Genomic DNA, 23,415 nt, shown 5'->3' with positions numbered 1-23,415 from the left:
TAGTTTATTCTACTAAATTTATATTTGAAGAAATGTACCATATTACAATGTGAATTTCTAGAATTGGTAATATACTAATAATTTCCAAAGTGATATAATATATATATATATATATATATATATATAATGTTTTCTGCCATTATGTTGTCATGATGCTAAATGATGCTCTGTCTTCTCATAACACTTTCCTTATCATAAAACTTTTTGAATAAAAAATAATTGACACTAATTTATTGCATTGCTAATAATACCGATAAGTATGATCCCGAAGCATTCATAATCTATAACAGTGTTGTTTGTATTAGGAATTGATATTTAAACAGAATATTGTTACAACAAATAGAGAATATTTCTATAATAAAAAGGTGCATTTTGATAAAAAGGAATATTATCTAGTAAATAGTACATCTATATTCTTTTCTAGGAACAGAGTTAACTATGAAAAATTTTTATTCTTTTTAAAACTTACACTTGTAAAAGATTCTAATGTGAGATCCATTATCTTGCCAGCTGTTAGAGTTAAACATTTCTGTGATCGTAATATTACTAGTAACAAAATGCGACTGTGTTTAGATTTCAAATTGTACCATGCACAATTGTACGTTGCAAATCCGATCTCATTGCTCTACGACAGTAAAAAAGACTATATAATATTACTTTGTTCATTACTTTATAACATGTCCACTATAAAAGTATTTACTTTATGCCATGTTTTATAGATATGTATATAAAATGTGAGTATTTCTACTATTATTAATAATTTCGGTCTTTATTGCAGTAATTACTTCTCATCACTGACCTTACTATTTAAATATTCTCCGCCGTAACAAAATATGAATGCCTCCAGGTTTGTTAATGTGAAAAATAACACACATTTCGACAATTGTTCCACGATATCTGCAGTACCAATAGCCTGAGAAAATAAAGAAAATAGCATTAGGCATTATTTAATGTTCGAATACATATAATTTATTTTTACAGAAGATATAACAATTTTTCTTCCCCTCTCGCAGTATAATTATTATGCTTACTGTTACAATAAGAAAACCTAGAGAGCACATCAGTATTGTGTTTGACGCGAATATCAATAATGCAATGTAGGTATACAAGCTCTCGATACATTCTGAAAATTGAATAATTTTTTGATGTTTTAAAATAATCTTGTTTGGTGATATAACGACTGATTTTTGCTTATTTTCAATTCCTTTGGGAATAAATTCTGCCAACAAACGTTGAAGAACATCCATTTGACCACCTACATGTATAATCTGAAAGAAAAGGTACAATTTTTAATTAAACTAATTTTAGCTACACATGTAAATTAATTAATACTTTACACAAAAGAATAAAAATATCATAAATTTTTTGGAAGAACAAATTATTTCGGTTCGTTTTCCAAATGATGATCGCCTCCAAAGACGAGTCATTTTTTCGAGATGGAATTCGAAAATTTCCTGAGAATTGGGAAAAAGTAGTAGCCAGCGATGGAGAATACTTTAATTAATCTGTTTTTTCATATTGTTTTGAAATAAATGCATCTTTGAACACAAAAAACGGATCGAACTAATTTGTACACATAATATAAATATAATTTTCGAAAATTATTTAATAAAATATCATATACAGATAACATATTCCTTGAAACATCTTTTACCTTGCAGAATAATAATTTTGAAATTAAAGTATAGAATATTAGTATGGATACATTATTCAACGAAAGTAACAACACTATATTTCAAATAATGATCATTATTATTTCTATAAATTTTAAGTTTTAACTTCTTACACAGTTACAACTTACCATAGCAAAAAATATAATATTTATGACACCAGACACACAATTTGCAAAAATCATGAATATCAATTCTGTGATTAACACTAATCTATACATTCGTTGCGTATTAACACTGAAGGGAAGCTCTAATTTGTTGATATGCGGCAACTCGATTTTATCTGTAATATCGATATCAGCGATAAGAGTTCCGAAGGAATATGCAGCAATAGTCGCCGTGTGAAGGATGAAACTCATATTAGTGATACGATCTGATATCTTTGCCTTGTCTGTCATCACGCGCATGTCGATATCATTCTCAGCGCAATCATTCCAGTCGTCCGTGATTAACATCATAGTCTCCACGAATTTTCTGCGGACGATTATTCGATCATGCTGTCGAATTCATATAAGAGTCCCATTCATCTCGCCAAGTGAACCGTATGTTTAGAAATATATCATCTTCGAATCGCGCGCAAAACAGTATTGACATCTCTGTTCTTTTGAACGAAATTTTTTTCTTACATATTACAATAATTTTTGTTTTTTTCCAGAAACAGGTAATAATAACAAATTATATGCGCGCTTATAGGTAATTATACAAAAGGCTATGTAACTTTTTAGTGCATGCGCGCAATACTATGACTTTTGATTATAATAAAAATTTATATCTTGATTAATATGTATATATGTCAATAATTAAATTATAAATAACAATAAAAAATGTTTTATTTAAATAACATTACGCACTCTTATATATACTTACTGTTGGTTCAACCAAAACACAACGAGTTTTGTGATAAGTTTCGCGTAAGCTATGAAACTGCATAAGCAATCTACCAAGTTAAAAAAGTTCTGTGCATTTAAATGCGTCGAAAAATAAAGGCAATGACAAAATCCAATGAATCCTAATATAAAAATCCAAAATAATCTGGCTATTATGATAATTATTCTGTCTGAACCAATACCACACCAAGGAAGCATAAGAAACACTTTACGATTAATCGTGCTCTTACGAGTCATAACGCTTTATTTCTCTGAGCGCTAGGTTTGTTCAGGCAAACGCATTAGAGAATATTTAATACAGTAAGAATTATTAAAGGAGAATTTTTTAAAAGTTAAAGAATTTAATACTGAATCTCCCAACTATTGGACAATGTGTATCATTGGACACCTTGCATAAGGACTGATGTGTTGTTAGAGGTGTTCGAGCAGACTCACCACTAGCAAATCGATCAATGAAAATTGCTCATGAAATATTTTTATTGTACGTGCAAGCCTTAAATACATTCGTCGTATTCTCTTGAAACTTTATGAAAAAAAATGAAGATATGTGAGATGTTCTTTGCCGTCCTGTGATACTCACAATGCAGCTGTTGCAGCTATTAAGTTCGTACATTAAATATGTAATGAGAGATTCATGTGAAGAGATATGCGTATCGTCCGTTCTACGAGAATATATAGTTAATTTTTGCGCATCATGGCATTACATTTTCTGGAAATCGTCTACTGACTAGTAAATTGACGATAATATTTCATAAGAAACAACTAATGGCAGTGCCTATGCATTGGCGTTGTATTGATTTATTGCTTAGTATTGTATCGCGTTAGTTCGTGATGTCAACGTCACGCGGCCAATGCTAATTTTTGAAACATAAATAATCATTCTGACTTTTATTATACTTAATCGTGAAAGTGATTATATTTGTTTAATACCAGATTAAATTTTTTTCGTATTTAAAGGAATAGCCTTTTTCATGCCTATTCGCTCCTAAAAGTTACATATATAGTTATAATTATTTTACTCTAGATATTATATGAAATATATTTTCTAAATATAATACAGATTAATTTCTATCATAAAAATTTATTAATGTATGTGTTTATCATTACTATATACTTAAGTGCAAAATAAGATCTTTTCACAGAGGTAATGAAATATCATTCATTTTGTCCCTATATTGGACAATAAATAAATTTTTTTATTTGTAATACTTACGTAAAATCTGTTTTCATTATGATTTGATGTTTTCATTGTGATTTAAAAATAGATGCATATTAGTTTATTGTATTAAATTTATATTTGGAGAAATATACTTTTCTACAATGTAAATTCCTAATGTAAATTGCTAACGTATATGTAATTCCTAAAGCTAACATTATTTGTTATTATCCCGATGTTAAAATGATGTCTACAATGTTTTGTTATATCACTTTTGTTGTCAAAATACTCTTAATGAAAAAAAGTCGATCCTGCTCATTGCATTGCTAATAATACCGATAGGTATGATCCCGACGCATTCATAATCTATAACAGTGTTGTTTTGTATTAGGAATTGATATTTAAACAGAATATTGCTACAACAAATAAAGAATATTTCTATAATAAAAATATGCACTGATAATAAAGAATATTATCTAGTAAATAGTACATTGAATTGTTTTCTAGGGACAGAGTTAACTATCAAAAATATCTATTCTTTTAAATCTTACACTTGTGAAAGTTTCTAATTTGAGATCCATTATCTTGCCAGCTGTTAGCTTTAATTGTTCCTGTGATCGTAATATTACCAGTAACAAAATGCGACTGTGTTTAGATTTCAAATTGTACCATGCACAATTGTACGTTGCAAATCCGATATCTTTGCTCTACGAAAGTAAAAGAGACTTTATAATATTATTTTTTTATTACATTATAATATAACTACTATAAAAGCATTTACTATATACCATATTTTATAAATATGTATATATGTATATTTTATAACCTATGCCATGTTTTGTAGATATGTGTAAAGAAAAAGTAAAACTTATATGGTATTATCTTTATTCTAATTTTTGTTTGAACTTCTGGTTTTGAGTTGGTTATACCAAGTTGAATTCTAGTTTTAGAAATCCATGTAGCACTATTAATTAACAAATAAAATTAAAGTTGAAGGACTCTTTATATGAAAATAATAATTAAAACAAGGTAAAGGACAATGAGAGTCAATTCGTAAGTAAACAACAAAGCGATTATAACATTAAATCTATAATATGAATTTTTAAAAGAAAAATAATAATACAATGAAATACTTAGCCGCAAAAATTAGAATATCCGTCAATATGTAACAATATACAAAATCGCTCGATATAAAATTTCGTGACAAGTTTCGACTCTTGGTTTGAGTCCTCTTCAGACGTACAATAAAAATTCTTCATTTCAGCATTTACAATATAAGTAAACTGACAATTCGTTTTCGTTGTTACAGATACATTGTTTCAATATACGATTTTGTCATCCTATATGGTGTGTAACGAAGAAAGTAATCGAGGAGTCAGTAAGGGTTGTGTCTTAATGCTGAAATGAAGAATTTTTATTGTACGTCTGAAAAGGACTCAAACCAAGAGTCGAAACTTGTCACGAAATTTTATATCGAGCGATTTTGTATATTGTTACATATTGACGGATATTCTAATTTTTGCGGCTAAGTATTTCATTGTATTATTATTTTTCTTTTAAAAATTCATATTATAGATTTAATGTTATAATCGCTTTGTTGTTTACTTACGAATTGACTCTCATTGTCCTTTACCTTGTTTTAATTACTATTAATTAATTTCTACTAAAATAAAAAGTGAAACCTATATAAAGTTATAAGCATTCATGCTATCATTAATAATTTCCGTCTTTATTACAGTAATTACTTCTCATCACTGACCTTACTATTCAAATATTCTCCAGCGTAACAAAATATGAATGCCTCCAGGTTTACTAATGTGAAAAATAAAAAACATTTCGTCATTTGCACCCCGATATCAGCAGTACTTATAGCCTGAGAAAATTAAGAAAATAGCTTTATGCATTATTTATGGTTTGAGAATAATCAAAATGTATTTTTTTACAAAATATAGCAGTTTCTCTTCTTCTTTCGCAGTGTGATTATGGTGCTTACGGTTATAATAAGAAAACCTAGACAGCACATCAGTAATGTGTTTGATGCAAATATGAATAACGCTATGTACGTGAATATGCTTTCGATATTTTCTGAAAATTGAATAATTTTTTGATGTTTTAAAATAATCTTGCTAGTTGTGATAACGACAGATTTTTGCTTAATTTCATGTTTTTTGGAAATAAATTCTGCCAACCAATGTTGCAGAATGTCCATTTGACCACCTACATGTAAAATCTGAAAGAGGAGATTCAATTCTTAATTAAAATAATTTATCTACACATGCAAATTAATTAAAATCTCAATAGTTTATTCAAAAGAATAAAATAATAAATATATATATATAATTTTTGTGAAAATATATATTTAATAAAATCTCTTATACAGATAACATATTCCATGAAACTTCTTTAACTTTGCAGAATAATGATTTTGAAATTAAAGAAGAAAATATTAATATAGATATATTATTTAACGTAAGTAACAACACGGAATTTCGAATAATCATTAGTATTTCTATAAATTTTAAGTTATAACTTCTTACATAGTTACAACTTACCATAGCCAAAAATATGATATTTATAACACATTGTACCCAACTTGCAAAAATCGCGTGTATAAATTCTGTGATTAACACTAATCTATACATTCGTTGCGTACTAATACTGAAAGGAAGCTCTATTTTGGTGCTAAGCGGCAGCTCGATTTTATCTGTAATATCGACATCAGTGATAACATTTCTGAGGCAATATGCAGTAATCGTCGCCGTTCGAAGGATGAAAATCATATTAGCGATACGATCTGATATCTTTGCCTTGTCTGTCATCACGCGCAGGCCAATATCATTCTCAGCGCAATCATTCCAGTCGTCCGTGATTAACATCATAGTCTCCATGAATTTTCTGTGGACGATTATTCGATCAAGCTGTCGAATTTAAATGAGTCCCATTCATTTAGCTAAATGAACCGTATCTTCAAAAATATATCATCTTCGAATCGCGCCCAAAACAATATTGACATCACTGTTCTTTTAAAAGAAATTTTTTTCTTACACATTACACTAATTTTTGTTTTTTTTTCAGAAACAAGTAATAATAACAAATTATATGCGCGCTTATAGGCAATTATATAAAAGACTATGTAACTTTTTAGTGCATGCGCGCAATATTATGACTTTTCATTTTAATAACAATTTATATCTTGATTAATACGTATATATGTCAATAATTAAATTATAAATAACAATAAAAAATGTTTTATTTAAATAACGTTACACACTCTCATATACACTTACTGTTGGTTCAACCAAAACACAACGAGTTTAGTGATAAGTTTCGCGTAAGCTATGAAACTGCATAAGCAATCTATCAAGTTAAAAAAGTTCTGCGTATTTAAATGCGTCGAAAAGTAAAGGCAATGACAAAATTCAATAAATCCTAATGTAAGAATCCAAAATAATCTGGCTGTTAATTTAATTATTCTGTCTGAACTGATGCCACACCAAGGAAGCATAAGAAACACTGTACGATTAATCGTGCTTTTACGAGTCATAATGCTTTATTTCTCTGTCCGCACGGTTTGTTGAAGCAAACGCATAAGAGAATATTTAATAGAGTTAGAATTGTTCAGGGAGAATTTTTAAAAGAATTAAAGAATTTAATACTGTATCTCCCAACTGTAGGCCAATGCGTATCATTGGACACCCTGCATAAGGACTGATGTGTTGTGGGAGGTGTTCAAGCAGACTCACGACTATTAAATCGATCATTGAAAATTACTCAGGAAATATTTTTATTGTATGTGCAAGCCTTAAATACATTCGTCGTATTCCCTTGAAACTGTATGGAAAAAAATGAAGATATGTGAGATGTTCTTTTCCCGCCCGTGATACTCACAATGCAGCTGTTGCAGCTATTAAGTTCGTACGTTAAATATGTAATGAGAGATTCATTTGAAGAAATACGCGTATCGTCCGTTCTACGAGAGTATATAGTTAATTTTTGTTCAACACATGACATTACATTTTCTGGAAATCGTTTACTGACTAGTAAATTGACGATAATATTTCATAAGAAACAACTAATGGCAGTGCCTATAAGTTGACAATGTATTGATTTATTGCTTAGTATTGTATCGCATTAGTTCGTGATGGTAGCGTCACGCGGCAAATGCCAATTTTTTTAAACATAAATAATTATTCTGAGTTTTATTATACTTAGTCGATTAAGTGATTATATTTGTTTAATATCATATTAAATTTGTTTTCGTATTTAAAGAAAAAGGGTTTTTCATGCCAATTCTCTCCTATAAAATTACATATAATTCTAATTATTTTTCCTTATATATTTTATGAAATATTTTTGTATAATACATAGATTAATTTCTATTAAAAAAATTTAGTAATGTATGTGTTTGTTGTTACTATATACTTAACGTACAAAATAAGATTGTTTCGTAAAGAATAATTAAATATTTTATCATTTTGTCCCTATGTTGTACAATAAATAAATTTTTGATTTTGTAGTACTTACGTAAAATCTGTTTTCATTATGACATATTATTATTTAAAAAAGGATGCAAATTATATAATTATACTAAATTTATATTTGGAGAAATATACTGTATTACAATTTGAGAATTCCTAGAATTGCTAATATATAAATAATTCCCAAGGTAGTAAGATAATATTTTTTGTCATTATGTTGTCTTGATGCTAAATGATCTCTGACTTGTCATAACACTTTCGTTATCATAACACCTTCTTAATAAAAATAAGACGACGCTAATTTATTGCATTGCTAATAATACCGATAGGTATGATCCCGAAGAATTCATAATCTATAACAGTTTTGTTTGTATTAGGGGAATTGATATTTAAACATATATTGATATAACAAATATAGAAAATATTTCTATTATAAAAAGGTTCAGTGATAAAAAATAATATTATCTAGTGAGTAATACATATATGTTTTTTTCTAGGAACAGAGTTAACTATCAAAAATTTTTATTATTTTTAAATCTTACACTTGTAAAAGATTGTAATGTGAGATCCATTATCTTGCCAGCTGTTAACGTTAATTGTTCCTGTGACCGTAATATTACGAGTAACAAAATGCGACTGTGCTTAGATTTCAAATTGTACCATGCACAATTGTACGTTGCAAATCCGATCTCTTTGCTCTACAAAAGTAAAAGAGGCTCTATATAATATTACTTTTTTTTACTACATTATAATGTAACTAATATAAAAGTATTTACTGTATGCCATGTTTTAAAAAACAATATATATATGTATATTTTATAACTCTATGGCATGTTTTATAAATATGTATATAAATTATAAGTATATATTTATGCTATCATTAATAATTTCGATCTTTATTGCAGTAATTACTTCTCATTACTGACCTTACTATTTAAATATTCTCCGCCGTAACAAAATATGAATGCCTCCATGTTTGTTATTATGAAAAATAAAACACATTTCGTCATTTGCTCCACAAAATCAGCACTACCAATAGCCTGAAAAAATAAAGAAAATTTGTCTTTATGCATTAGTTAAGGGTCGATCAATTGCAAATTTTATTTTTTCAGAATATAGCAATTTCTCTTCCTCTCTCGCAGTGTGATTATTGTGCTTACAGTTACAATAAGAAAACCTAGAGTGCACATTAGTATTGTGTTTGATGCAACTATAAATAACGCAATGTAGGTATATATGCTTTCGATAATTTGAGAAAATTGAATGATTTTTTGATGTTTCAAAATAATCTTATTTGCTGTGATAACGACAGATTTTTTCTTATTTTCAATTTCATTGGGAGTAAATTCTGCCAAGAAACGTTGCAGAACATCCATTTGACCACCTGTATGTATAACCTGAAAGAGAAGATTCAATTTTTAATTGTCTTAATTTTAGCTACACATGTAAATTAATTAAACTCTTAATAATTAATTTACAAAAAGAATAAAAATATCATAAATATATAAGTATAATTTCTTATAAGTATAATTTTCGATAATATATTTATTAAAATCTCTTATACAGATAACCTATTCTATGAAACTTCTTTAAGCTTGCAGAATAATGATTTTGAAATTAACGAAGAGAATATTAATATATATATATTATTTAACGAAAGTAACAACACTAAATTTCAAATAATCATTATTATTATTATATAAATTTTAAGTTAAAACTTCTTACATTATTACAACTCACCATAGCCAAAAATATGATGTTTATAACTCCAGACACCCAATTTGTAAAAATCATGTGTATAAATTCTATGATTAACACTAATCTATACGTTCGTTGCGTATTAACACTGAAGGGAAGCTCTAATTTGTTGATAAGCGGCAGCTCGATTTTGTCTGTAATATCGACATCAGCGATAACAGTTCCGAGGGCATATGCAGTATTAGTCACCGTGTGAAGGATGAAAATCATATTAGTGATACGATCTGATATCTTTGCCTTGTCTGTCATCACGCGCATGTCAATATCATTCTCAGCGCAGTCATTCCAGTCGTCTGTGATTAACATCATAGTCTCCACGAATTTTCTGTGGACGATTATTCGATCATGCAGTCGAATTCAAATAAGAATCCCATTCATCTCGCGAAGTAAACCGTATCTTCAGAAATATATCATTTTCGACTCGCGCGCAAAACAATATTGACGTCTTTGTTCTTTTGAGTTAAATTTTTTCTTGCGTATTTCAGTAATTTTTATGTTTTTTTTCCAGAAACAAGTAATAATAACAAATTATATGTGCGCTTATAGGCAATAATAGAAAAGACTATGTAACTTATTAATTCGTGCGCGCAATACTATGACTTTTGATTTTAATGATAATTTATATCTTGAATAATACGTAAATATGTCAATGATTAAATAACATTAAAAAATGTTTTATTTAAATAAAATTACACACTCTCTCATATACACTTACTGTTGGTTCAACCAAAACGCAACAAGTTTAACGATTACTTTCGCGAATGCTATGAAACTGCATAAGCAATCTACCAAGTTAAAAAAGTTCTGCCCATTTAAATGCGTCGAAATATATAGCCAATGACAATATTGTGTAAATCCTAACGTAAAAATCCAAAATAATCTGGCTGTTAGCTTAATTATTCCGTCTGAACTAATGCCACACCAAGGAAGCAGAAGAAACACTTTACGATTAATCGTGCTCTTACGAGTCATAACGCTTTATTTCTCTGTGCGCTAAGTTTGTTCAGGCAAACGCATTAGAGAATATTTAACAGAGTAAGAATTATTAAAGGAGAATTTTTAAAAAAGTTAAAGAATTTAATATTGTATCTCTCAACTATTGGACAATGTGTATCATTGGACACCTTGCATAAGGACTGATGTGTTGTTAGAGGTGTTCGAGCAGACTCACCACTAGCAAATCGATCAATGAAAATTGCTCATGAAATATTTTTATTGTACGTGCAAGCCTTAAATACATTCGTCGTATTCCCTTGAAACTGTATGGAAAAAAATGAAGATATGTGAGATGTTCTTTTCCCGCCCGTGATACTCACAATGCAGCTGTTGCAGCTATTAAGTTCGTACGTTAAATATGTGATGAGAGATTCATGTGAAGAGATACACGTATCGTCCGTTCTACGAGAGTATATAGTTTATTTTTGTGCATCATGGCATTAAATTTTCTGGAAATCGTTTACTGACTAGTAAATTGACGATAATATTTCATAAGAAACAACTAATGGCAGTGCCTATGCGTATGGCGTTGTATTGATTTATTGCTTAGTATTGTATCGCGTTAGTTCGTGAAGGTAACGTCATGCAGCCAATGCCAATTTTTTAAACATAAATAATTATTCTGATTTTTAGTATACTTAATCAAGAAAGTGATTATATTTGTTTAACAGATTAAATTTGTTTTCTCTTCGTATTTAAAGGGAAAGGCTTTTTCATATTCTCTCCTATAAAGTAACATATAGTTATAATTATTTTTCCCTATATATTTTATGAAATATTGTTGTACAAAGATTAATTTCTATCAAAAAGTTTATTAATGTATGTGTTTGTTGTTACTATATACTTAACGTGCAAAATAAGATTTTTTCTCAGAGGATAATGAAATTTATCATTTTGTACTTATATTGTAATACAATGAATAAATATTTGATATTTGTAATACTTACGTAAAATCTGATTTCATTATGACATATTATAATTTAAAAAAAGATGCGAATTAGTTTTATTGTACTAAATTTATATTTGGAGAAATATACTATATTACATTGTGAATTCCTAGCATTGCTAATGTTTAAATAATTCTCAAGTTATTAAGTTAACATTATTTGTCATTATCTTGATGTTAAAATGACCTGTTTAATGTATTGTTATAATACTTCTGTTGTCATAAGACTTTTTTTTGTTAAAGAAAATCCGACGCTAGTTTATTGCATTGCTAATAATACCGATAGATATGATCCTGAAGCATTCATGATCTAAAAAAATATTGTATTTTTGTATTAGAAAATTCAAATTTATTTTTAATAATATTAAAGAATACTTTTTATCGTAAAGAAGCAATTTCGATGTATATATCTTACACTTGTAAAAGATTGTAAAGATAGGTCTATCATCTTTCCAGCTGTAAGCGTTAGTGGCTTTTGTGATCTTAGTATAATAAATAGTAGGACGCGACTGTCTTTATATTTCATATTGTACCATGTAGAGCTGTATGCCGCAAAACCAATTTCTTTACTCTATTAAGATAGAAATAATAGTCAAATTTTTAATATTTTGTTAAACCTTTTCTAACAGCTTTTTTAATCATATACAGTATATTTGTAGTTATTTATTAACATTTATAATATATATTAATATTTTTTAATAAATTTTAATGCTGACCTTGTTTTTCAGATGTTCTCCAGCATAACAAAACATATATGCTTCGAGGTTCGTTATGAAATAGAATAAAAAAGATTTTACTAATTGCTCTGACGCGTTAGAGCTGCCGATTGCCTGTGATTGTACAACAATGACGTGAGGAAAATTGTTAAATGCAAACTAATATAAATTGTACTAGTATTACTAGTAACATACAAATATATTATTAGGTATGTAATAACATATGTTACTTAATAAAAAATAAATATAATTAATAAAGATATAATTTAAATATGTAAAGTAAATTTAAATATATTTATTAATTGATTAGTTAGTATTTTATATTGTATTATTTGCACTTATATATTAAGAAATACTATGAGTTCATATTTAATAATCTTACCGTTACGACAAGAAAAGCTAGCAAACAAATCATTATTGAGTTTGACACAAATAGCACCAACGCAATGTACGTAAACAGACTTTCGATATATTCCGATAAACGAATAATCTTCTTATGCTTATAAATAATTTTAGTCGTTGCCATGGTGACCGATTCATCTTTGCTTTCATCTTTAGAACATACAAGATGCGTTAACCAGTAACGCACAATATCGATTTGGCCAGCTGTATGAAAGGTCTGAAAATAAAGATCTCATTGTCTATGGAATTAATTACAATCCGTAACTACACGGAAAGAATTACATCTTAAAATTTACCCTGAAAATATGGTAATCGTGGGACAATATTATATTTTGAAGAATTTTGATGTAAATCTTTCACATTCATTAATAAAACCACAATAAAATATAAAATAAGTATGATAAATTTTACTGAAGTGCATGGTAAAAATCTTTAAATTTATTGTATTGTACCATAATTACTATATTTTCAGGGTAAATTTTAAGAAATCCTTCTCTCCGTGTAGTTGCTCAAATTGCAAGGATGGATATTGTACAGAATAATATTATCAAAATTCACGGAGATAGGTATAGTAATTTAGATCATATAATTTATTTTAATTTTTGTATCTATCATGTGCATCGCTTTTAAGTAGCATATAATATAGTTATAAATGAAATTATAAAATATTATTTAAATTATATTTTTCGACCTTGAATATTATTTGTACAATCACAACTTACTAGAATTATTAATAAAGAATTCATTGCACCAGATGACCAGGACCACATCATCAAAAAAAAGAATTCTATTATTAAAATACATCTATATGTGCGTTGCGTATTTATGTCAAAAGGAACTTCTATCTGAGTGAAGAAGCGTAACTCCGTGGTCGCGTTATCGGTGACGTCGGTATTCGCCAGGATGACACCGATGCCATGGCCAGAAACTGTCATTGTATGAAGAATGAGTATTAAATTTGTAATACGTTCCGACGTTTTCGCTTTGCTTGCTGTCTTACGCAAACTGATATCGTTATTAGCGCAATCACTCCAATCCTCTCGCATTATTGTCAAGACTTCGATGAATTTTCTATGAATGGTGGTGTTCGCCGATCATATTGTCGATCTTAAAGCAATCTTAGTTTTTGTGCTGTGACCATGTTTTAGATATTATTCCTGAACGTAATATATGTAAACCAACCTTTCACGTATTCCAATCAGTCAAAATATGATCGAATACTTAAAAAATTTTTTTTTAATTTTGCATATATACATATTACTTACCGTTGATTCAACCAAAACACAAGGCACTTAAAAAGCATTTTGGAATGTGCTATAACAACAGGCAGCATGTCCATGTATTCCCAAAGTGTGGCAGAATGCATATGTATCATAAAATAACGGTAGTGACAGTACTGAATAATTATCACTGAAACGATGAATAATGTTCTCGAAAATAGAGCACATGATGCGCCCGGCCAAACACCGCTCAAAGTGAGTAAAAATTTTGCCGTACGATTAAGCGGATTCTGACGATCCATAATTTTCTATACGAAAAAAAAACGATTTTTTAGTAAAAATATTAAAAAATTTAGTTAGATATACAAATTTGAAAATGATTTTGTTAGATCATTAAAATAAATATGTAGGAAACTTTAATATAATGAGCAATATTATAAGGAACTTCGATATTCTGACAATAAGCTTAAACATATCCTACATAATTATTCTGACAGTTCAACAAACTTATTTTCAGATGTGTATTAAGCTGAATTTGTACATACTTTAAAACCGTTCTTTCCGTATAACTCTTCTTACTCTTGTCTGTATGAATAAGTTTGTCGAAATATGTGACAGATAACAAAATAAAAAATTCCGGTAAGACAAAAGAAATATGCTTCAATCAAATGTGTATCTATCTTTGTTCAATGAAATATAGTTTATATTTTTATGGAAACTATATACATCACAGAATATCTACCCGAGACTGAGAGGTAGAAAGAAAAGTCTAAAACATCATTTAATAGATATATCCCTCAGCGCAACTGATCAATAAATTGTATTTATTAAATATTTTTATCATACTGTGTGCACAGATCGTAAAAGTATCTGCTATAGTCTTTTTTCTCAAATTTGTTGCAAGATACGAGAAAAACAAAGAGAATTACTTTCTCTATACTACCGATAATATAACTGCAAATTGTCTACACTTTAAATATGCAATGACTCGTGCGGTGGTAGATAAATTGATTATGTGTCTATAGTCAGTCAGTCTGTGAATCTTCAGGAAAATTTTAAAATCTAGAGACTAAAAATTGAAAGGAAGGAGAGCTCCCACGTGAACGAAATGTTATTTGCAATAATTAAAAGCTTTATATGAGAATTTGTGTGTTATTAGCAATATTCATGTTTTAACAAAATAATAGTAATATTACAAATACATAAAGTTTTTAAATCACGGATGTACAAATAGGTGTAAAAAATTTATCACAACCTAAATAAATTAAAACTATATTCGTATTTATACAAAAAGAATGTATATGTTGTTATAATATCTGACGTATTATTACAAATTACGTATATATATTATAAATATGATAATTTTACAGATAATCAAATAAAATATATTTTACTATTTATTCAAAATTTATTATGTACTATAAGTATAAAAAAATATATTTTTTAGTGTCAAGATAAAATGTTTACAGATAAAACTTACAGATCTATACAAATTTATCAAGTATTGTTTACTGTATGTATAATATATTTATATTGTGTTTTTCGTGAATTTCGTTGCGCGAGAAGAAAAAAAAAGGATATTTTTTCTCAGTATCAGTGCACCCCTCGCCCTGATGAAGTAAACGGCATAGTTCACGAAACGTTGGCATTAATAATGAAGAAACACACGGCGATAACCCACAAACCTTCTAGTATAATTTTTCCCTCTTTTGAATACTAGTAGCATACCACGAATTGTATGTTTTAAATATGCAATGATTCATGCGTAGGCAGATATAACAATGATGCCTAATGACCAATCGTGAGCAATGACCCTTCAAGAAAATTCTAAAATTTATAAAGGGGAACGAATCGATAGGAATAAAAATTATAAAGTGCGACACTACGGAAATTTACATTATTTTACTTATTAGAATTTCAGCAAATAATAATTTCATTCTTTACATAGTATAGTGTTTACGATATTTCTTAACTGTAGATATATCGATAACTTAAAAAAATAAAAAGCTTTACGATTATTTTGTACTATATATTTGAAAAAAAAAAACGTTATATTACAATGTGTGTTTTTATAACTAGTGAATTACAAATAATTTGAATTTTCTATAGTTACTTAAAAGTTGTCGATTTGTTTATTGCATCGCCAGCAGCATCGATAAATATGAACCCGAAGCATTCATGATCTAAAACAATATTATCACTTTTGTCTTAGAAATTTATTTCTTTAATTAGAATAAATATTCTTATGTTATAATTCTTTATACACATATAATATACTTCTTTTGTCATGTATATTTTTTATGTTTAAAGATAAAAAATTTACATATAAATCTTACGCTTGTAAAAGCTTGCAAAGAGAGATCCATCATCTTTCCTACCGTAAGTGTCAATTGTTTTTGCGACCTCAATATGATAAATAACAGGATTCGACTTTCTGTAGATTTTAAATCGTACCATTCACAGTTGTACGCCGCGAGCCCAATTTCTTTACTCTATGAAATTGAAAATGATGAATTTTTAATATTCATAGTATCTTTTACACAATATTTTGCGAGAAAAAAATAATTATCTACTTTTATTATCGTTGTGTGAATATTATCTTGTCACTAACCTTGTTATTCAGATATTCTCCAGCATAACAAAATATAAACGCTTCGAGATTCGTTATAGTATAGAATAGAATTGATTTCATTATTTGTTCTAGCGCGTTGGGGCTGCCGATTGCCTGCAAAATTGTATAAAAATAATATACGAGTTATTAAAAATACAGACCTCTCAACACACAATATGATATAAAATATAAAATACAAATTAAATATAACAATGACAATTTAAATGTATAATATACAATATAAATAATGATATGCAATATAAAAAATAAATTAATATTCAATAATATTAAATTATTAGAATTAAAATTACTATTGGAAGCATTGCAATAGTTGTGTTCAATAGTATTTACTCACTGTTACAATAACGAAACCTAACGAACATATCATTATTGTGTTTGACACAAACTGAAGCAACGCAATATATGAATAAAGTATTTCAATGTTTCTTGAAAAACTGATAATTTTTTGATGTTTTTGAATAATTTTACTCGTAGTCACAGTTATTGATTTATGTTTGTCCTCGTTCCTACGAGGCACAAGCTGCATTAGCCAGTGACGCATAATCTCGATTTGGCCAGCGGTATGTAAGATCTCAAAATAAAAAATACAAATTTGAAAATAAGAATACCTTAGTACAAAACAAAAAAAGTATCTACAGAATGTTTCAGAATCTCTAACACCAAATTTAGAGGATCTTATCGAAAGAAAATCAATTTTTGTTTAGGAATTTGTTCTCCAACAGTTTTAAGGAACCACGTGACTTTGATTACATTTCTGTTAAAAAAAAAAAAGTAAAGGCAGCGCGCGCGCAAATGTAGGCTAGTATTGCCAGACGTCATACGCAATGCTTTAACAATCGATTGCGTGTCTTACAACCGGCCGAACAAGAACATGTAATTCTTGTATCAAAGAATGCAAATTTCTTAACGAGAACTGATTCTTTAGGTGAGATCTATCATTGCTTATTTTTTCTCTTAAATAATAAACTAAGTAAACGCATAATCATTGATTAAATAATATTGTTATAAAATAATTACAAATAACATTTTTTATAAGTCATTCTAATTTTTGCATTTTTTACGCGTTGTTTTAAATTTATCATTTTAATTAGATACAGTTTGCATCGATAAAGAATTTTTAACTTACCAATGTTAATAATAAAGAGTTTGTTATACCAGCCGCCCATCCGCAAAGGATCATAAGTAAAAATTCCGTGATTAAAACGGTTCTGTATGTAAATTGTGTGTTTATACTGAAAGGAATTTCTACCTTATTGACTAAAGGTAGTTCTTTCGTAGAGTCAGTGACATCAACATCAGCCAAAACGATACCAATGCAATATGCAACAACTGTCGTCGTATGAAGGGTGATGATCGCATTTGTAATACGATCCGATATTTTCGCCTTGCGTGTTGTCTCACGTATACTAATGTCACTATTAGCGCAATCATTCCAATCTTCTGCCATCACTGTCAAGATTTCGACGAATTTTCTGTGGATAATTAGTTTTATTAATCGTATTATTCGCAAAATAATCTTAATTGTCGTCATATAAATATTTAGATGTTTTAAAGATTTGTTATATTTAGATGTGTGTGTGTATGTGTAAACACTATCAATGCTTTTTATTTATCAACAATTTTTGTTTAAATTATTACTATATTGAGTATAACTATACATATTGATATTACGAAGAAAGAAATATCCAATTATATTTTTTAATTAAAACGCTTTAAGATATTTTTTATTTGAAGCTGATCAAATTATTATGAGATGCAATGTTTTAAAAAGAATGTTTTGTATGACTACATAATACTATTTACGATTCTACTTTTAAAGGAAAAAAATTTATACAAATAAATTTTCTATAAAATTGTGATTTTGAAGTAATATATTTTTTTGTTACAGCTTTTACCTAAGTCATTATAGTGACATCAATCATAATATTTTTTTATCGAATGTTTTCAACATTATATATAAATTAAATAATATTACTTACCGCTGATTTAACCAAAACACAAGGAACTTAATAATGATTTTGGAATACGCTAGAAAACTGGATAAACAGTCCATTAAATCCAATATTTCGGCAGAATATACATGTGTCAGAAAATAACGGTAATGGCAAAATAGGGTAACGATCAACGAAACAATCCAAAATATTCTACAAAGTAGAATATACGATGCGCCCGGCCAAATACCACATAAAATGAGCATAAATTTCAACGTGCGGTTAAGTGTACTTTTACGAGTCATAATTTTTTATTTTTCTTTATTCTCCGTTGTGCACAGAATCGAATCCATCAAGGTGCGTACAACAGAACATAAAACTTCAGATAGATAAAAGAAATATACTCTGATAAAACGCATGCGTTTCTACGTATTATAGAATACTTGTATAAAGAAAACTAGGAGCTTCTAAGAAATCAGTAGATTCAACCTTCGGCAATTGATCGTAATTGGAGTTGCTCATTAAATATTTTTATCGTGCCGAGTGCATAGACTGCGAATATATTTCGTTGTGGTTTTTCATTTACTTGAGAAATGGAAAGATAGATGAGATCTTTTTTTTCCCTCTCTACTCTATACGTTTGTACTACAATCATGAATTGTTCACTTTAAATATATAACGATATGTGCAGACGTAGATACGGTGATGTATATGTCCGATGATCAATCGTGACCACGGAGCTTCAGGAAAGTTTTATTCTTTAAAGAATGAACAACTAGCAACTATCTGCTATACCACAAAATTTTACATTGACTTGCATATAATAGCGAAAAAGTGGTTTTGTGTTATAGAAATATAGGTATTGAGAAAATATAATTAGGATTAACAAAACGGATTTTTATCTGAAAATGTATGTGAACTACATATATATGTCAATCAGAATTTACGTATTATAAATAAATATTCAAACAGACTAATTGTTATACAGTAGTTAACAACATTGTATTAAAACTTACCATATTATATTTTTTGTAAATAATTTTAACGTTATTCTTTTATAACAAGAAGTGTATATATTGTATATCTAATTATTTAACTACTTTATTTAATATTTTTTCCATAAATGCAAAATCTGTGTAAAACTAAACATGGAAAACACAAAAGTCGCATCAGATTATTTATATTTGTTATTAATTTAGTTTTGGTTATTGACTAAAAATGTTATCGATATGACATATAATATAATATAATTATTTTACAATTCTTAGGAAATAGGAATCTAAGATATTTTGATAACACACATAAAAAAATGACTGATTTTATATTCTTTTGCAGATTACTACGATTTTAGAATATCTAAATTATACTACTATTCAGGCCATAAAAATATATATGTATTGCTACTACTGTATGCATTTCTATTACTAGTGAAGATATATCTACATAATATATGCTTCACGACTATTATATAAAAATCTTCAAATATGCGATGTTATTGCATAGCCAGCAATACTGACAAATATGATCCCGATGCTTTCATGATCTATAATAAAGTATGAACCTTTTGTATTAGAAATTAATATTTTAGAAGATTATAATTTTGTCACCAAAAGAAAAAAATGCGTTTTAAATATTGCTATAATAAGTAATTTGCAAACTTATAATGGATTGGCAGAAAAAAATTACTTAGACGAAAAGTAAATTTTATATAGAAAGTATCTTGATACAAATATTATGTATACAATTATTGTCCAAAATTATTTTGTGTGTTACGTATAAATCTTACACTTGTAAAAGATTCTAAGGAGAGATCCATTATTTTTCCAACTGTAAGTGTCAATTGCTTTTGTGCTCTTAATATCACGAATATTAAATTACGGCTGTTTTTAGGTTTCATTTCGTACCAGGCAGAATTGTACGCCGCATTTCCGATAGCTTTACTCTAGAAAGTTGGAAATCGTTAAAAGAGATTGCCCTAATATATATTATTATAATTTGTTTTTCCAACAGTCTCAAAATAATCGTTATTGATTATTGTCACCATTATTTTCCTGTGTCTAACCTTGTTTTTTAAATATTCTCCTGCGTAGCAAAATATAAATGCTTCGAGATTCGTCACGGTGTAAAATAAAAGTGATCGCACTATGTGCTCCGTTGCATCGGGACTGCCAATTGCCTGCAATATTAAAGTAACAATTATTAAATGCGTTCTAAAATTATAAGTAGACTTCTACGTCACTCTAACAAGTTGCAAAAAGTTATTTTGCAACAATAATTCACATTCAATTATTTAAAATTTAGTATTCATTTTATTATGCGTAATACTGAATGTTTTCACTCGCCGTTACAATAAGAAATCCTAAAGAACAAATGAGCACAGTGTTTGATGTAAATTGCACTAACGCGATGTATGTATATAAATCCTCGATGTATTCCGAAAAGTTAATGATTCTTTGATGCTTGCGAATAATTCTATTCGTCGTGACGGCGACAGACTCGGATCCTTCATTTCCTTGTGGTACAAGTTCATTTAACCAACAACGCAAAATATCCATCTGACCACCTACATGTAAAGTCTAGAAATAAAAATTATACATTGTGTTTATCAATCGAAGCTCAAATTAATGCATTAAACAGCGAAAAAAAAATTGTTTAAAGACGATATTGATTAGCAATTATCAATATGTTACTTATGACAAGTATATCTCGCACGCGTTGCAAGTTGCAACTTACCAAAGTTAAGAGCAATGCGTTCAATAAACCCGTTCCACAGCCGGACATGATGAGATGCACGAATTGCATGGTCAGGAGCATTTTATACATGCGTTTTGTGTTTATGTTGACAGGAAGCTCCACCTTTAATAGAAGAGGTAGTTCGGATTGCTCAGTGACGTCGACGTCGGCCAATAGAACACCAATACTGTACGCAACAATGGTTAACGTGTGAAGAGTGAACATCGCATTAGTGATACGATTTGCTAATTTAGCTTTGCATGCCGTTTCGCGCATATTGATGTTACTGCCAGCGCAATCGTTCCAGTCTTCTGCCATCATCGTCAAGATCTCAAAGAATTTTCTACGAATTATTGACTTGATTATTTTGCCGGCTATGGGAGAAATATAAGGCACAGAAGCTTATGTATTTAAAGAAGTATATTGTATAAAGTATTATTATATTATCGTATAAAGTATAATTGTATAAACGTATTTTTATTTACGTATTTATAATTTCTTTAAATGATATTCTAATTTTCTAATCTCTTTTTATTTTAGAGCCGAATATAAAATGTGTACAAAAATTCTGTGCGCTTATTGTTAGAAATTAAAAAAAAAATATTTGTGGGTTATTAATATTTATTTATTTATTTTTATCTGTATATTAATTATGATAAATACAGGAAATAATGACAGAAAAAGAAACGAAATTAACTTTGAGTAATACATATGCAAATTATTTATTTTATAGCATTTGTACTTACCTTTCATTCAGCCAGAATATAATCAACTTAATTGTGAATTTTACTTGCGTTAGGAAACTACTGAAACAGTCCATCAAGTCAAAAAGATCGTTGGAATGCAAATGCAATAAAAGATAACGGCAGTGACAAATTTCATCTATTGCTAATGCGATAATCCAATACGCCCTGCAGATTATAATACACGTTGTGCCTGGCCATATACCACACAGAGTAAGCATTAATTTTAACGTACGATTAATTGTGCTTTTACGTGTCATAATTCCTTATTTCTTTCCGCTGTTGTTTTTACGCGAGGAAAACATCAGTTTATATATAGGACAAACGCTCTTTTAGGGAGGTAAAAGAATTACTTTCTCTATTTTTCTCTCTTTGTGATACAATATTTCCTACTCAGTATTTTCCAATGAGAACTCGATGTATGTTCTAGAATAACTTTATAAAGACTGGGAGGTCCTATGAGATCATCAAATGGGCGCTCTCTACCATGATCGGCCAATGAGAGTATCTCATTAAATATTTTCATCATGCCACACGCAGTCCTCGCTCTCGCATACACTTATACCGTAGCTTTTCACAACATCGATATAAGAAGAGGGAGAATACGTAGGAGGGTCATTTCTCCTTCTCTTGGGTGCCGGTAATGTAATCGCCATGTATTATCCAATTTAAATATGCAATGATCGTGCAGCATGAACGCGACGACGTACGCATCTGATGGTCAGTCGCACTTCAGCGTACACTTCGAAAAAGATTTGAAATTTATGCAACAAAGCAGCAAAAAGACAGCAAGAAACTCAAGTTTAGTGTTAATAATATATAAATATTTTTGATAGCGCAAAGCAGTTTATAGCGTATCTAAGTGCGCTATGGTGTTTGATAAGAGTGTATAGACCGCATAGGTACCATATTTAGTACAATATAGTGTTTCATATATACAAAAGTATGTTTAAAGGATTAGCACTATAGGTGCATCTTCTAAATAGAAACCATATATGAGAGAGTATAAAATTTGTCTCACACTAATGAAAAAAATCATGATTTCTGTGTTACAGTTTTCAATATACAGTTAATAATTATACTCTATGTTGGTTTAAAAATATATAATTAAAAAATATTTATTACATATATATTTTTCTATATTTAT

The 23,415-nt window shown here is 28.6% G+C and overlaps 2 protein-coding genes across 2 annotated transcripts; both read right to left on the bottom strand.

Moving 5' to 3' along the window:
• Nucleotides 1-230: 230 nt before the first annotated feature.
• LOC108778730 (uncharacterized) lies at nucleotides 231-10,258 on the bottom strand. Its single transcript, XM_018545983.1, has 13 exons — nucleotides 9,932-10,258; nucleotides 9,490-9,588; nucleotides 9,118-9,231; nucleotides 8,734-8,889; nucleotides 6,266-6,631; nucleotides 5,707-5,943; nucleotides 5,473-5,586; nucleotides 4,265-4,420; nucleotides 1,802-2,167; nucleotides 1,032-1,268; nucleotides 800-913; nucleotides 470-625; nucleotides 231-281 (listed from the first exon to the last, which is right to left on the bottom strand). Exons 1-13 carry the CDS (start codon nucleotides 10,256-10,258, stop codon nucleotides 231-233), a joined length of 2,493 nt encoding a protein of 830 aa, XP_018401485.1.
• A 1,892-nt stretch (nucleotides 10,259-12,150) lies between these two features.
• LOC108778729 (odorant receptor 13a-like) lies at nucleotides 12,151-22,528 on the bottom strand. The gene is made up of 10 exons (XM_018545981.1): nucleotides 22,272-22,528; nucleotides 21,526-21,868; nucleotides 21,135-21,368; nucleotides 20,855-20,968; nucleotides 20,555-20,734; nucleotides 18,841-19,100; nucleotides 17,988-18,333; nucleotides 16,841-16,954; nucleotides 12,307-12,462; nucleotides 12,151-12,201 (listed from the first exon to the last, which is right to left on the bottom strand). The coding sequence occupies exons 1-10, from the start codon at nucleotides 22,526-22,528 to the stop codon at nucleotides 12,151-12,153; spliced, it is 2,055 nt and encodes a 684-aa protein (XP_018401483.1).
• Between the last annotated feature and the right edge of the window lie 887 nt (nucleotides 22,529-23,415).

This window comes from Cyphomyrmex costatus, unplaced genomic scaffold (genome assembly GCF_001594065.2).
Source record: "Cyphomyrmex costatus isolate MS0001 unplaced genomic scaffold, Ccosl1.0 scaffold51, whole genome shotgun sequence".
In the NCBI taxonomy this organism is placed as follows: Eukaryota; Metazoa; Arthropoda; class Insecta; order Hymenoptera; family Formicidae; genus Cyphomyrmex; species Cyphomyrmex costatus.
The sequence above is the reverse complement of the archived record's forward strand: the minus strand, read 5'-3'. Positions and strand labels throughout refer to the sequence as shown.

Coding starts and splice junctions, on each gene's coding strand:
- LOC108778729 (XM_018545981.1), bottom strand. CDS start 22,528: ATGACACGTAAAAGCACAATTAATCGTACGTTAAAATTAATGCTTACT. Junction 20,969..21,134: donor TAGGATTTCTTATTGTAACG/GCGAGTGAAAAC, acceptor TTAATATTGCAG/GCAATTGGCAGTCCCGATGC. Junction 18,334..18,840: donor GTGTTTTGGTTAAATCAGCG/GTAAGTAATATT, acceptor AATTATCCACAG/AAAATTCGTCGAAATCTTGA.
- LOC108778730 (XM_018545983.1), bottom strand. CDS start 10,258: ATGATGTTAATCACAGACGACTGGAATGACTGCGCTGAGAATGATATT. Junction 5,587..5,706: donor TAGGTTTTCTTATTATAACC/GTAAGCACCATA, acceptor TAATTTTCTCAG/GCTATAAGTACTGCTGATAT. Junction 282..469: donor CATTAGAATCTTTTACAAGT/GTAAGTTTTAAA, acceptor ACACTGTTATAG/ATTATGAATGCTTCGGGATC.